This window comes from Littorina saxatilis, linkage group LG17 (assembly GCF_037325665.1).
Source record: "Littorina saxatilis isolate snail1 linkage group LG17, US_GU_Lsax_2.0, whole genome shotgun sequence".
Lineage (NCBI taxonomy): Eukaryota > Metazoa > Mollusca > Gastropoda > Littorinimorpha > Littorinidae > Littorina > Littorina saxatilis.
Window position 1 is genome coordinate 61,649,541 of NC_090261.1, and position 15,860 is coordinate 61,665,400.

The following is a 15,860-nucleotide window of genomic DNA, read 5'->3' on the forward strand; positions in this document are numbered from 1 at the left end:
GACAAGACAGAATCTGTCACAAATGTTCATCAGGTGACCTTGGGGACGAGTTCCATTATATTTTTGTATGTCCTTTCTTTACCAATTATAGAAAACAGTTGTTACGGTGCTATTATTATGCCCGCCCCAATTCAGTTAAATTCAGAGAGCTTTTTTCCACTACAAAAAAGAGTTTATTGCTAAAACTCGCAAAGTTCATGACACTTGTCATGGACTGTTTGAGAAGCGAGTAAAATTTAATTCTCTTTTAGCTTTATACTCCGTTATCTGTTTTGTGTGTTTGTAATAGTATTCTTGTCCTTATGTTAACCCACCCATCACCCCCCCTCTCCCTTCCCCCCATTTCCCATAGTAAAGAAATGTATGTAATCACTTTGCACTTGTAATGTTTTATTATTTTTTGTATTATTATTATTATTATTATTATTATTATTATTATTATTTATTATTATAATTATTGTTGAATTGTTTCTTGTATTGTTTTTGCTCTCCCTCACCCCTCAACTCCCTTTTCTGTACATAGTCTGATTTCTTTTTGTTTTAGTTCCTTTTATTTGGTGTTGAATGAAATGTGTTTTTATTGTGTTTTTTAATTTTCCATGTACCCTCACGGGGTTTTATTGGAATAAATAAAACTTGAAACTTGATTCAGTCGACGTCTGACTACACGCCTCTGTTGGGTGTCCGTCACGTGACGCGGCTTGTGGAAAAAACCCACAATCCAAAAATTGTGCCAGATAGCAAAATCAAGGCAACAAAAAGTGTTAATGTTGTCACCGTCAGGACATCTCATTTGTCACCCCTGGGACCAGAACGCTGACAGCAACAGCGAATGTGTGCAACGCAACTCAAACTGAGTGTGAAATACGTAGGCACTGCGCTGAGGGGTGTTTTTTGCAAAAATAAAAAATGCTATTTGACACTGTGACACTGCTAAACCACCACGACACGGCGGGGCGGACCGGATCAGCGAACCGTATCGTTACACAAACAGGTATCTAAGTTAGCTGTAGCTGTACGGTGTGTTGTGTGTCAATGACCTTGTGGTCTCATTGTTCTTGTCGTTAGTCACATTTTCGTACCCGAATAGTACGCATGTACTTAAAAAGTTGTATGCTGTTAGGCGTACATTGTTATCGTCGTTGGTAACATGTTTGTACCTTTAAGTGCGCATGTAAGTTTTACGCAGTTAGCATATTGTTGCTGAAGCTAGCCCTGTGTACTTCATCTGCGTTGCACCCTTGGCTCACATAGAGTTTGTTCCATACGTTATTTGTATGTTTGACTAAAACATGTCATTTTACACATATCGATCGAGACAGTCATTGTTCTTTGAGACTATGTGTTAAATATACTATTTTGGTCAAAAATGCAACAACAAAACACATTTGTCTATCGATCCATTTTTGGATAGAATTTCTCTTTTTTTTACATTTAGTCAAGTTTTGACTAAATGTTTTAACGTAGAGGGGGGAATCGAGACGAGGGTCGTGGTGTATGTGCGTGCGTGCGTGCGTGTGTGTGTGTGTGTGTGTGTGTGTCTGTGTGTGTGTGTGTAGAGCGATTCAGACTAAACTACTGGACCGATATTTATGAAGTTTGACATGAGAGTTCCTGGGTATGAAATCCCCGAACGTTTTTTTCATTTTTTTGATAAATGTCTTTGATGACGTCATATCCGGCTTTTCGTGAAAGTTGAGGCGGCACTGTCACGCCCTCATTTTTCAACCAAATTGGTTGAAATTTTGGTCAAGTAATCTTCGACAAAGCCCGGACTTCGGTATTGCATTTCAGTTTGGTGGCTTAAAAATTAATTAATGACTTTGGTCATTAAAAATCTGAAAATTGTAAAAAAAAAAAAAAATTATAAAACGATCCAAATTTACGTTCATCTTATTCTCCATCATTTCCTGATTCCAAAAACATATAAATATGTTATATTTGGATTAAAAACAAGCTCTGAAAATTAAATATATAAAAATTATTATCAAAATTAAATTGTCGAAATCAATTTAAAAACACTTTCATCTTATTCCTTGTCGGTTCCTGATTCCAAAAACATATAGATATGATATGTTTGGATTAAAAACACGCTCAGAAAGTTAAAACAAAGAGAGGTACAGAAAAGCGTGCTATCCTTCTTAGCGCAACTACTACCCCGCTCTTCTTGTCAATTTCACTGCCTTTGCCATGAGCGGTGGACTGACGATGCTACGAGTACATACGGTCTTGCTGAAAAATGGCATTGCGTTCAGTTTCATTCTGTGAGTTCGACAGCTACTTGACTAAATGTTGTATTTTCGCCTTACGCGACTTGTTTTTTTTACCAATGAACGCACTCACACATGCACTCTTTTGTGGTCTCGGCCAGCCGCCTTAAAATGAGTTTTTCTCGGCCTCTGACATCACATGACTCAAAGAAGGGAAATCCAGGGTGCAATCCATACATTGTGGAGTTTGTGTCCCAAGGTTGTGTGTTGAGCGTCTGGTTTCTCCATATTGTCAGTTTTGAAAACTTTTTCATGTGCCTGTCGCAGCGGTTTGAGTACAAATAAGAGGACAGTCTTTTTGGGGGTATGGAATGCAAGGCTAACTGCTGCGGACGTACAGACTGTATGAGTTTATCAGTTGTGAACCTATCGCTTATCGTCTGCGCTTGTGTATTCCTCGTTCCCCGCCACAAAGTGCAACTAGTCACACTGTGACACTGTCGTCTGCTTCTGCGTCTGTTTTGGAAGGTGAGTGATGACGATTCCATGTTCAACATTTGAACCTGTTTTTGTAAACGGCAAGCTTCGCTTCTGGCATCATGAATGGGAGTCCGCTGAGATGTTGTGTGTGTGTGTGTGTGTATTTACGTGTGTGTGTGTGTGTGTTTTGCTTTTGTGTGTGTTTCTGGAGATGTCACTGGTTGTTGTGAGTGTGTTGAGATTCCAAGTTAGGTTTTGTAAAGGCAACATCGATCGTCTGCATCTGCTATTGTATATATATATATATGCATTGTGCGGTAGATTCGACGAACGAACCCTGAACGCGTTATAAAGCAGGCCGTAGAATTTGATTACTGTAGGAACGTTGCGTGGGAACGTTAACTTTTGTGGAATTGACTTCACAAATTGACTATTACTGTTGTCATTCAGGAAATGAATTCGTGACATCTTTTTCCACTCTGAAGTTGACCCAACCCGGCCATGATGTATATATACTCGGTATGTGTGTCAAAGCGAAAGGATGTTCCTGTCACATGTAAAACGCCGCACTGACACTGACACACACTGACACTGACACACACTGACACCGTGCTGACACACACTGACACTGACACACAAACACACACACACTGACTGACACACAATGGAACACACATACATAAACTGACACACACACACACTGACACACACACACTCAAACCAACTCACACACACACACTCAAACCCACTCACACACACGCACTCACACTGTGACACATACACATGCACACACACACACACACACACAAATACCGCCACAAACACACAAACACATCGAGTGAAACCTATACACACCCCTATACCGGGGGTGTAATTATCAGTACACATGCACTCAAACCCGATTCAGCTGACCAACAAGTCTATCATCTAACAGGTTGTCATCGACCATTGATTGCCTATACAAAAAGGTAGGACTCTTGGTATTCCCAGACAAGACAGAATCTGTCACAAATGTTCATCAGGTGACCTTGGGGACGAGTTCCATTATATTTTTGTATGTCCTTTCTTTACCAATTATAGAAAACAGTTGTTACGGTGCTATTATTATGCCCGCCCCAATTCAGTTAAATTCAGAGAGCTTTTTTCCACTACAAAAAAGAGTTTATTGCTAAAACTCGCAAAGTTCATGACACTTGTCATGGACTGTTTGAGAAGCGAGTAAAATTTAATTCTCTTTTAGCTTTATAATCCGTTATCTGTTTTGTGTGTTTGTAATAGTATTTTTGTCCTTATGTTAACCCACCCATCACCCCCCCTCTCCCTTCCCCCCATTTCCCATAGTAAAGAAATGTATGTAATCACTTTGCACTTGTAATGTTTTATTATTTTTTGTATTATTATTATCATTATTATTATTATTATTATTATTATTTATTATTATTATTGTTGAATTGTTTCTTGTATTGTTTTTGCTCTCCCTCACCCCTCAACTCCCTTTTCTGTACATAGTCTGATTTCTTTTTGTTTTAGTTCCTTTTATTTGGTGTTGAATGAAATGTGTTTTTATTGTGTTTTTTAATTTTCCATGTACCCTCACGGGGTTTTATTGGAATAAATAAAACTTGAAACTTGATTCAGTCGACGTCTGACTACACGCCTCTGTTGGGTGTCCGTCACGTGACGCGGCTTGTGGAAAAAACCCACAATCCAAAAATTGTGCCAGATAGCAAAATCAAGGCAACAAAAAGTGTTAATGTTGTCACCGTCAGGACATCTCATTTGTCACCCCTGGGACCAGAACGCTGACAGCAACAGCGAATGTGTGCAACGCAACTCAAACTGAGTGTGAAATACGTAGGCACTGCGCTGAGGGGTGTTTTTTGCAAAAATAAAAAATGCTATTTGACACTGTGACACTGCTAAACCACCACGACACGGCGGGGCGGACCGGATCAGCGAACCGTATCGTTACACAAACAGGTATCTAAGTTAGCTGTAGCTGTACGGTGTGTTGTGTGTCAATGACCTTGTGGTCTCATTGTTCTTGTCGTTAGTCACATTTTCGTACCCGAATAGTACGCATGTACTTAAAAAGTTGTATGCTGTTAGGCGTACATTGTTATCGTCGTTGGTAACATGTTTGTACCTTTAAGTGCGCATGTAAGTTTTACGCAGTTAGCATATTGTTGCTGAAGCTAGCCCTGTGTACTTCATCTGCGTTGCACCCTTGGCTCACATAGAGTTTGTTCCATACGTTATTTGTATGTTTGACTAAAACATGTCATTTTACACATATCGATCGAGACAGTCATTGTTCTTTGAGACTATGTGTTAAATATACTATTTTGGTCAAAAATGCAACAACAAAACACATTTGTCTATCGATCCATTTTTGGATAGAATTTCTCTTTTTTTTTACATTTAGTCAAGTTTTGACTAAATGTTTTAACGTAGAGGGGGGAATCGAGACGAGGGTCGTGGTGTATGTGCGTGCGTGCGTGCGTGTGTGTGTGTGTGTGTGTGTGTCTGTGTGTGTGTGTGTAGAGCGATTCAGACTAAACTACTGGACCGATATTTATGAAGTTTGACATGAGAGTTCCTGGGTATGAAATCCCCGAACGTTTTTTTCATTTTTTTGATAAATGTCTTTGATGACGTCATATCCGGCTTTTCGTGAAAGTTGAGGCGGCACTGTCACGCCCTCATTTTTCAACCAAATTGGTTGAAATTTTGGTCAAGTAATCTTCGACAAAGCCCGGACTTCGGTATTGCATTTCAGTTTGGTGGCTTAAAAATTAATTAATGACTTTGGTCATTAAAAATCTGAAAATTGTAAAAAAAAAAAAAAAATTTATAAAACGATCCAAATTTACGTTCATCTTATTCTCCATCATTTCCTGATTCCAAAAACATATAAATATGTTATATTTGGATTAAAAACAAGCTCTGAAAATTAAATATATAAAAATTATTATCAAAATTAAATTGTCGAAATCAATTTAAAAACACTTTCATCTTATTCCTTGTCGGTTCCTGATTCCAAAAACATATAGATATGATATGTTTGGATTAAAAACACGCTCAGAAAGTTAAAACAAAGAGAGGTACAGAAAAGCGTGCTATCCTTCTTAGCGCAACTACTACCCCGCTCTTCTTGTCAATTTCACTGCCTTTGCCATGAGCGGTGGACTGACGATGCTACGAGTACATACGGTCTTGCTGAAAAATGGCATTGCGTTCAGTTTCATTCTGTGAGTTCGACAGCTACTTGACTAAATGTTGTATTTTCGCCTTACGCGACTTGTTTTTTTTACCAATGAACGCACTCACACATGCACTCTTTTGTGGTCTCGGCCAGCCGCCTTAAAATGAGTTTTTCTCGGCCTCTGACATCACATGACTCAAAGAAGGGAAATCCAGGGTGCAATCCATACATTGTGGAGTTTGTGTCCCAAGGTTGTGTGTTGAGCGTCTGGTTTCTCCATATTGTCAGTTTTGAAAACTTTTTCATGTGCCTGTCGCAGCGGTTTGAGTACAAATAAGAGGACAGTCTTTTTGGGGGTATGGAATGCAAGGCTAACTGCTGCGGACGTACAGACTGTATGAGTTTATCAGTTGTGAACCTATCGCTTATCGTCTGCGCTTGTGTATTCCTCGTTCCCCGCCACAAAGTGCAACTAGTCACACTGTGACACTGTCGTCTGCTTCTGCGTCTGTTTTGGAAGGTGAGTGATGACGATTCCATGTTCAACATTTGAACCTGTTTTTGTAAACGGCAAGCTTCGCTTCTGGCATCATGAATGGGAGTCCGCTGAGATGTTGTGTGTGTGTGTGTGTGTATTTACGTGTGTGTGTGTGTGTTTTGCTTTTGTGTGTGTTTCTGGAGATGTCACTGGTTGTTGTGAGTGTGTTGAGATTCCAAGTTAGGTTTTGTAAAGGCAACATCGATCGTCTGCATCTGCTATTGTATATATATATATATGCATTGTGCGGTAGATTCGACGAACGAACCCTGAACGCGTTATAAAGCAGGCCGTAGAATTTGATTACTGTAGGAACGTTGCGTGGGAACGTTAACTTTTGTGGAATTGACTTCACAAATTGACTATTACTGTTGTCATTCAGGAAATGAATTCGTGACATCTTTTTCCACTCTGAAGTTGACCCAACCCGGCCATGATGTATATATACTCGGTATGTGTGTCAAAGCGAAAGGATGTTCCTGTCACATGTAAAACGCCGCACTGACACTGACACACACTGACACTGACACACACTGACACCGTGCTGACACACACTGACACTGACACACAAACACACACACACTGACTGACACACAATGGAACACACATACATAAACTGACACACACACACACTGACACACACACACTCAAACCAACTCACACACACACACTCAAACCCACTCACACACACGCACTCACACTGTGACACATACACATACACACACACACACACACACACAACACCCCCCCCCCCCCCCCCCCGCTGTGACACACATAGGACTGCCTCGACAGATCTATGGCGGTGGACATGGTCGAGTATACGGTAGGGGGTGGGTGGGAGGGGGAGGGGGGGCTAGGGGAGACAGTGCCTTTGAAGTCAGCTTTGCCTATAACCTGTGCAAAATTGACTTTTCTCTCTGAGATGTGTTGTCAACAGGGTGATCACAAAACTACTGACCCACTAAAATGCTAATAACTTGCCACATGGTGAACTGATCATGCATACTTATACTGCCCGTTATCAGTAGGTCAGCAACGAAGGACCTGCTCATGCATAAGCTGAAGTTAATTTTGCACAAAATATGAAGTAATTCGGTGAACAGATGTAGAAGTAATAAAGAATCCAAAAAAAAGAAAGGTAGGTTGTTGGAGCGTTTGTTATTGACAAAACAATACATTCACAAATATATCGGCCCAACGGTCTTTTAAAGGTCCTTGTCTACATTTTTATACCGAAATCGCCATTTGACCATTAAAATGCAGAGTGTATTATCTACAAATAAATACACCCCCTTTTGATCAGGAAAGACGAAGCCAGTGTAGCTGTTTGAAAATTCATTGTAGTATTCCAGCGTAGTACTCATAGTAGGATATAGATAGATAGATAGATAGATAGATAATTTATTGCCAAGTGTACAATACATGAATGAACATAAAAAATACACGAGGAAAGCAGCTTGCTGTGTGATAAAAACAAAAATAAATAGCATTCATACATCACTGGCGCATAGCATCATACATACATGGGTAAGACAAATTGGTATCACAGTAACTAATACATACACTATACAGACATGGTGAGAACTATGAAACTCTAAGAACTACCGGAACCCCTCGGACCCCCCCCCCCCCCCCCAAACCACTCCCCCCCCCCTCTCCAACCCCTGTTCCCGAACTGAACATGTTCCATACTGATAAAATGTACCTCTAAAACAGCACATAAAAAATAAACTCTTCCAACACCTCACAGTGGTTTAAAGAACGACTAAAACTACTAAAACATACTAGATGTGTATTCCTTATTTGGAAAATGCCAAGCGCAAAACTCCTCTCAAATCCCGTGCATTTAAAAAAAAAACGTGGACAGCGCTCCAGTGTCAAACTGTTGCTGCACTTGTTTGGGCGTGGCTATAAGCATAGTGACTTGAATTTGATTGGTCAGTACTTTTAGGCAAAGCACATGTTCTCAGCAAACAGAAAACAAAATATTGGAAGCGTGAGTCACGCTACCCAAAAATAAAATCTTTTTTTACATATATTTTTTGTTCTATAACTTTTTTCCCCATGGTTCATTCATCATCTGACATAACTTTTTAGCGAAATCTAACCATAAGATTATTGAAAAAAAAGCAAAAATGTAGACGACCACCTTTAAGTGCACAGACAAACAATAACGAAAACTTATCTGGCTGATTTTACCTTCCGTCTGCCACGAAGCCGCAAGCGAATGAATCATGTAGAAAGTCAAAATGTACATGTTGAAAGATGTAGAAGTAGTTAGGATGTTTTTGGGTTGCATTCTTTTTTTTTTTTTTTTTTTTTTTTTTTGGGGGGGGGGGGTCATCCCGTACAACGCTATACAATACAATTCTCCGCTATCCTTTGATTGTGCACGTTGGCCGTAAATCTTGATGTACCACAAGCGGCATACGTATAGGTCACACACGTCGGAGTCCTCCGCCGAGATACACAAGAAAGTTACCAACTGGTGGGAGTCAGTCGCGGTGTTGGATTGGTAGAAATTGAGATTTGTTGTGATTTCAACGAATCAGACCCCACGGGTTGTTTTCACCCGTTTGGGTGGCACCCACTTTCGCTTCGTGCACATCAGCACAGGGTAACTGAGATATTTTCCTTGGGGACCGTTTTCAGGTATTCTGGAGCCGGAGGTGTATGTGTGTCCGTCTGTCTGTGTGTTGTAGAGCGATTAACAAAGATTATTCCCCCCTCTGCTTCTTTACCTCTGTAAACTTGTAGGGGTAGTTATTTTTCGATAATGACCCAGCAACCAAACAAATAACGACCCAGCAACAGCCTGAATCCTCGATAGTGCAATGGGTTGAGAAGCTGTTCTGTTTCGGTACTACTTTTTGCGACTGAAAAGTTCCGAACGCTCTAATGTACGAAGTATACATCTCTGGAGCAAACAATACAAACATACCGCATTTAAATTAACAACTACAGGCCTGAACACATGAATCTCCATATAAAATCCATGAGTTCGGTTGTTTTCTGAATCTAGATCAGACGTTCATCACAAGCAATTTCCCAAGGCAAGTAACTCATACTTTGTCTAGCGACAAGAGTAGTTCCCCTTCTTTTCACTCAGTTTCTTCGACAACAGACTGCAATCCGACGGTCAGTTTTCAACAATATTTCATTTAATAAACAGATCACACGCAACCAAATGCACACATCTCATCAATTTAAACAACATAAAGCGGTTTCATACACTATTTTCCCCAGAAAACTTAACTTCATACAGTTTTTAACGTTGGAACACGGGTGCAAAAGTTCGTCTGCTAGTCCCATTTGACGAAAGAACATTATCCTAACCGATACCAAAACATATACAGAACACACAATATCTGCCTTTGCCGCCACAGCAGAATAACAGCATATCTGTGTACTTGATTTTAGCCCAAAATAGGAAAACTGACAAGAAGTGTTAACAGAATGGAATGATTTGCACGGAACTATACAACCGCGCATTAATCGATCGCCTGCGCAGGTTGGCTGGTTGAGAGAATAGGATTCGATCAAACTTTCGCAAAAAAACTCCTCTTTTCTTTGAATAACTGAAGAAAGGAGGAATAAAGAGGTTACACACCTCGTCTCAGTGATTATACAAAATAATGGTCTCAGTTCGCGGTCATGAAAAAGCTCGCTAAAGCTCGCATTTTTCATGATCCGCTAACTTCGACCATTATTTTTAATAATCACTGAGACTCGGCATGTAACCTCTACATATCGCACGTAACCTGATGACGTACTTTTATGCTTCTCTTCCAGGGGACAGTCATGACTTTTCTCTGGAACTGAACACACACACACACACACACACACACACACACACACACACACACACACACACACACACAAACAACTACGTTACAAAGCGTTGACAATTGTGCAATTGTACATGAGCGTCTACATGAATGCAGATAGGGGTCGAACCTTCTCCCTATTCTTCTTCTGCGTTCATAGACTGAAACTCCCACGTACACTCGTGTTGTTTTTTTGCACGAGTGGGATTTTCCGTGTATGACCGTTCTTACCCCGCCATGTAAGTAGAGGTTACATGCCGAGTGTAACCTCTTTATTCCTCCTTTCTTCAGTTATTCAAAGAAAAGAGGAGTTTTTTTGCGAAAGTTTGATCGAATCCTATTCTCTCAACCAGTCAACCTGCGCAGGCGATCGATTAATGCGCGGTTGTATAGTTCCGTGCAAATCATTCCATTCTGTTAACACTTCTTGTCAGTTTTCCTATTTTGGGCTAAAATAAAGTACACAGATATGCTGTTATTCTGCTGTGGCGGCAAAGGCAGATATTGTGTGTTCTGTATATGTTTTGGTATCGGTTAAGATAATGTTCTTTCGTCAAATGGGACTAGCAGACGAACTTTTGCACCCGTGTTCCAACGTTAAAAACTGTATGAAGTTAAGTTTTCTGGGGAAAATAGTGTATGAAACCGCTTTATGTTGTTTAAATTGATGAGATGTGTGCATTTGGTTGCGTGTGATCTGTTTATTAAATGAAATATTGTTGAAAACTGACCGTCGGATTGCAGTCTGTTGTCGAAGAAACTGAGTGAAAAGAAGGGGAACTACTCTTGTCGCTGGACAAAGTATGAGTTACTTGCCTTGGGAAATTGCTTGTGATGAACGTCTGATCTAGATTCAGAAAACAACCGAACTCATGGATTTTATATGGAGATTCATGTGTTCAGGCCTGTAGTTGTTAATTTAAATGCGGTATGTTTGTATTGTTTGCTCCAGAGATGTATACTTCGTACATTAGAGCGTTCGGAACTTTTCAGTCGCAAAAAGTAGTACCGAAACAGAACAGCTTCTCAACCCATTGCACTATCGAGGATTCAGGCTGTTGCTGGGTCGTTATTTGTTTGGTTGCTGGGTCATTATCGAAAAATAACTACCCCTACAAGTTTACAGAGGTAAAGAAGCAGAGGGGGGAATAAGTAGATATACGCCGCTTTTGGAAGATGTCTGCTTGTTTTTTTTCCATGTTTCTATAACCCACCAAACTCTGACATGGATTAAATGTATATTTTCCGTGCGCACTTGGACTTGTGGTTGCGTGTACACACGAAGGGGGATAAGGCACAAGCAGGTCAGCAAATATAGGTTGACCTGGGAGATCGGAAAAATCTCCACCCTTAACCCACCAGGCGCGGCTTGGATTCGAACCCTAGATCAACCTTCCGCGTGGGAGGCCGGCGGCTTATCGACTAGGCTACTGCGCCCGTCGCGTTCGTACCGAACAAAGGGTGCCCAACAATGTCCACCTGTACACACCCCTGCATGCACAAAACAAGAGTTCGAGCGAACATGTGAACATGAATCTTCCCTTGGTGTGTCCGGCGCCTGTGATTGACTGAATTGTTGATCATGCTTCCGTGTTCTTGTTCGTGCAACGGTGTAGTGCGTTTCGCATTTTCAGTACACGTGCACCAACAAGGTTTAGTTGTAAACCTTGAGGTTCTTTCATCAACAGTGTAGGCCTATTTATTACACGAGGAGAGCTTCCAATGAAGTTTTTGTCAGGTCAGAGTCCATGGCCAAGGACATGTTGTGTGTTACGCAGTTCAAGCACTATACGTATAGTGTATGAAAGAGCGTTGGAAGGAAACCTAGAGGTGAATTAATCACCAGAGTCTAGTCGGTTGAGTGCACATGACTGGTTGAGTCTTGTGCCATTTACAGCACGTGTGTAACTGACACCGCGAGCAGTACATTTTAGCCGGGGTACTCACCTCACAAACATAGCCTTGTGTTGTGCTGGAGTAGTGTGTGGAATGAAGTGCATGTTTCTCGGTTCTGTTGTAATTGCGACGAGATCAAGTTATCCGAAAAGCAGGTTGTCAAGAATTTGAAAACTGAATCAGCCAAAGTAAGTATATATTACGGTGTGGCAATATGAACTATGTCACAATGTTCTGTTCAAACAAACGTCAGGGCACAAAGGCTGTGTCAGCGAAAACCGTCTGTCAGTTTACCAGCTGTCTGCCTTGCCTGCCTGTCGCTGTCTGCCTGTCTGTCTTTTTCTCTTTCTTTGTCTAGGGTGTTGAGGGTCTAAGAATGTATGTTTAGTTTAGATGTTGTGAGCGTAATCAATTTTGCCCGATTTTTTCATTGTCATAGAACAGAGCTTTTTCTGGTCCTGCTCATGTATCAAGTTGGCTACTTTCCATAATGTTGAAGCTACTGTTTTGGCCATGTGGTAAGCTTATCTCGTGCATGCCCGTGTTGTTAAAAATGTAAGCTGTGCATACGTTTAAGGGAAATAGGTTAGTCAAATAATACGTACCAAAATGCACAGTTTTCAATTGCTTCGTGCGTCTTTGTTTCTCTACCAATTTTCTTGATTTTAGTACCGTTGTGTTCCTAAGACTCTGCGATTTCCTTTGATATAAGGCTCAATGTGTATAGCTGGATCAAACACGTGATAATCACTAATGAATGAAGTACTTAGTTTTTTTCCGACTAAGGTACATGCTGTGACTAACTGGAACCTGGCAGTGAGGAGGGTATCACCGCAACAGTTGGTCTAAATCTGTATGTACCCGTGTTCGCATGTTTAGTTTTGATTATCTGCTAGAGGAAGTAGATATCAGCAAAATATCAATTATGGCCGCCATTTGCATTTCATATTTTCCAAAATATCTACTTTCTCTAGGGGATAATAAACATTCGGCTTACCGTTATTTCAGATCTTACATGGAGTATGACCATCCCTCCGCATTGACATATTATATCAACAAAATATCTACTTTCTCTAGGGGATAATAAACATTCGGCTTACCGTTATTTCAGATCTTACATGGAGTAAGACCATCCCTCCGCATTGACATATTATATCAACAATCTGACGGGCGCAGTGGCGTGGTGGTAAGACGTCGGCCTCCTAATCGGGAGGTCGTGAGTTCGAATCCCAGTCGCTGCCGCCTGGTGGGTTAAGAGTGGAGATTTTCCGATCTCCCAGGGCAACTTATGTGCAGACCTGCTAGTGATTTAACCCCCTTCGTGTGTACACGCAAGCACAAGACCAAGTGCGCGCGGAAAAGATCCTGTAATCCATGTCGGAGTTCGGTGGGTCAAGTTATGGAAACACAAAAATACCCAGCATGCCTACTCAACGAAAGCGGAGTGAGCTGACTATGCTCTCAGAGCATAGTGTGGGGGAACCCAAATGGGCAAACGAGCTCACACGTAACCAGAAAACATTCTGGAACGCTGAAGAAGAAGAAGAATATCAACAATCAACAGCCTGTGTGTTTCTGTGCAGAATAAACTTGGGAAGGCAAATTTTTCATGGGTAAATTCCGAACAAAAGTTATGATAACCTGTGCATAACCTTGTTTTTTCAGACCGTCGGTCTCTGCCAAAATTAGTAGACAGGAGTGATCAGTAAGACCGTTACCATGGAAATCCTGGGCTTGGTTGACATCCCTCTGTGGCTGTTGCTTCTGCTGATGCTTGCTGCACTTCTTTACGTGTGAGTATTGGAAACGCGCACACGCACACACGAACGCACACACACAAATAGTCACACACACTCTCTCTCTCTCTCTCTCTCTCTCTCTCTCTCTCCCTCTCTCTCTCTCTCTCTCACACACACACACACACACACACACACACACACACACACACACACACACACACACACACACACACATGCAAGGTGATTTTAAATAAACGCTTAGGCTACTCATTTTTGCGAATTGTGAACGGATTAAATCAGTAATGCAGCTTGTTGCATTTGTTCGTTGTCACAAATTCAGTGATAAGGCTTAAATTTGGGTTTTAGACATTTACACTAGTTTTCAAGGCCGACATGAATCTTGAGATAAGTCGTCCTAAGCGACTGTCTAGCTACTGGTCCCCTTACCTACATTTCAGAGCTTATGTGATTACATAATCTGTGTTGATGTTATCACAGTGTTCGGTGCGCAAAAAATGTCTCTTTTTGTGAGCCTGTCGCTGAAAATGTATGCGTAGAAAATATATACTCGTTGGACGAATTACCGGTAACAAACAGCAACTGCCTGGCAATACCAAGAATGTGAATCGCTCTCGCTCTCGCTCTCTCTCTCTCTCTCTCTCTCTCTCTCTCTCTCTCTCTCTCTTTCTCGTTATCTTTCACTGACTCTCTCTCGCGCGCTCTCTCTCTCTCTCTCTCTCTCTCTCTCTCTCTCTCTCTTTCTCGTTTTCTTTCACTCTCTCTCTCTCTCTTTCTCTCTCACCCCCCTCTCTCTCTCTCTCTCTCTCCCCCTCTCTCTCTTTTTTTGAGTTGCTTTTTGTTGAAAAAAAAACCCCGTTAGGCAAGCCTACAATTTCACATGTAGCTTGCCTCAGTGTTACTATGAAAAAGCAAGGACAAACAAGGGAAAGCATCCCTTCCACAACCTGTTAAACCCGACAGATTAACTAACGGAATTCGTCTTTGACCACCAACATGTGAAGTGTATGTACAGCCTATTCAACTTGTTAACATTATTTGTATGTGACGTGTGAAGCCTATTCAACTTGTTAAAACAATATTTGTATGTGAAGTGTACGGCATATTTAAATGTCACCATTATTTGTAAGTGCCGTGTGAAGCCTATTCAACTTGTAAACATTATTTGTATGTGACGTGTGAAGCCTATTCAACTTAACATTATTTGTATGTGACGTGTACGGCATATTTAATTGTCATCATTTTCACGAGTTTTCATTCACAAACACTCCCGCAGTGGGGCACTGCGGTTATGAAATTAAAGGCCCCTCCTGTTTTTGGAACCGCAGGAGCTTTCTAGTTTGCTGTTAGGTAGATTTTTGGTTCCTCTTTCCTGTCATGCTCTCTTTTTCTTCATGAATTCTTTTTTTTCTGCCTTCTTGCTCATTCACCTGTATTTTTTCCAAAAATCTCTTCTCTTGCCGCTTGTCTCGCGATTCATGTATAGTTTAATCTGTTAGTGTTCTGATGTAAGTCCAGCAGTAGATAGGTTAAGCCTATTTTAACATACTGGAAACTGGTAATCTTCCAGTAGGTATTAATTTAGTTTTACTAAAGCCTGCTGGGACACAAGTAATGGGTTAGTGCATTTGTAAACAGGAATCGCTTGACAAGTGGCCCCCTTCATCCCCCCTTCCTCGTCCTGATATGGCCCTTCGTGGTCGGCTGGGCGTTAAGCAAACAAACAAACAAACAAACAAAATTCACAAACACCTGGGAAATAAATCTCATGTTCCCCATGCAATAAATCGTGGTGGTGAATGGGTTTGAGCTTTCAGGTGAAACGTGGATTGTCAAAGTAAAAGCCAATCAGGCTGATTGTTTGATGTGTTTAATCATCGCGGCTTTGGATTTGTTTTTCCGAGGACAACGATTGTAAGCATTCACTTTCAAAGACCCAATCAATGT

General features: G+C 41.1%; 1 protein-coding gene across 4 annotated transcripts in view; it reads left to right on the forward strand.

Moving 5' to 3' along the window:
• Positions 1 to 4,651: 4,651 nt before the first annotated feature.
• LOC138951992 (cytochrome P450 3A8-like) overlaps positions 4,652 to 15,860 on the forward strand; it is a 31,847-nt gene continuing 20,638 nt past the window's right edge. Inside the window, exons 1-2 of one of the 4 annotated variants that reach the window (XM_070323568.1) lie at positions 4,652 to 4,670; positions 13,822 to 13,949. In XM_070323568.1, the coding sequence (XP_070179669.1) occupies positions 13,876 to 13,949 (74 nt within the window). In that variant the 5' untranslated portion in view covers positions 4,652 to 4,670; positions 13,822 to 13,875. Of the gene's footprint in view, positions 4,671 to 6,240; positions 6,416 to 10,365; positions 10,500 to 11,957; positions 12,345 to 13,821; positions 13,950 to 15,860 lie in introns of those variants that run through there. The other 3 variants (XM_070323565.1, XM_070323567.1, XM_070323566.1) reach the window with 3 other exon arrangements.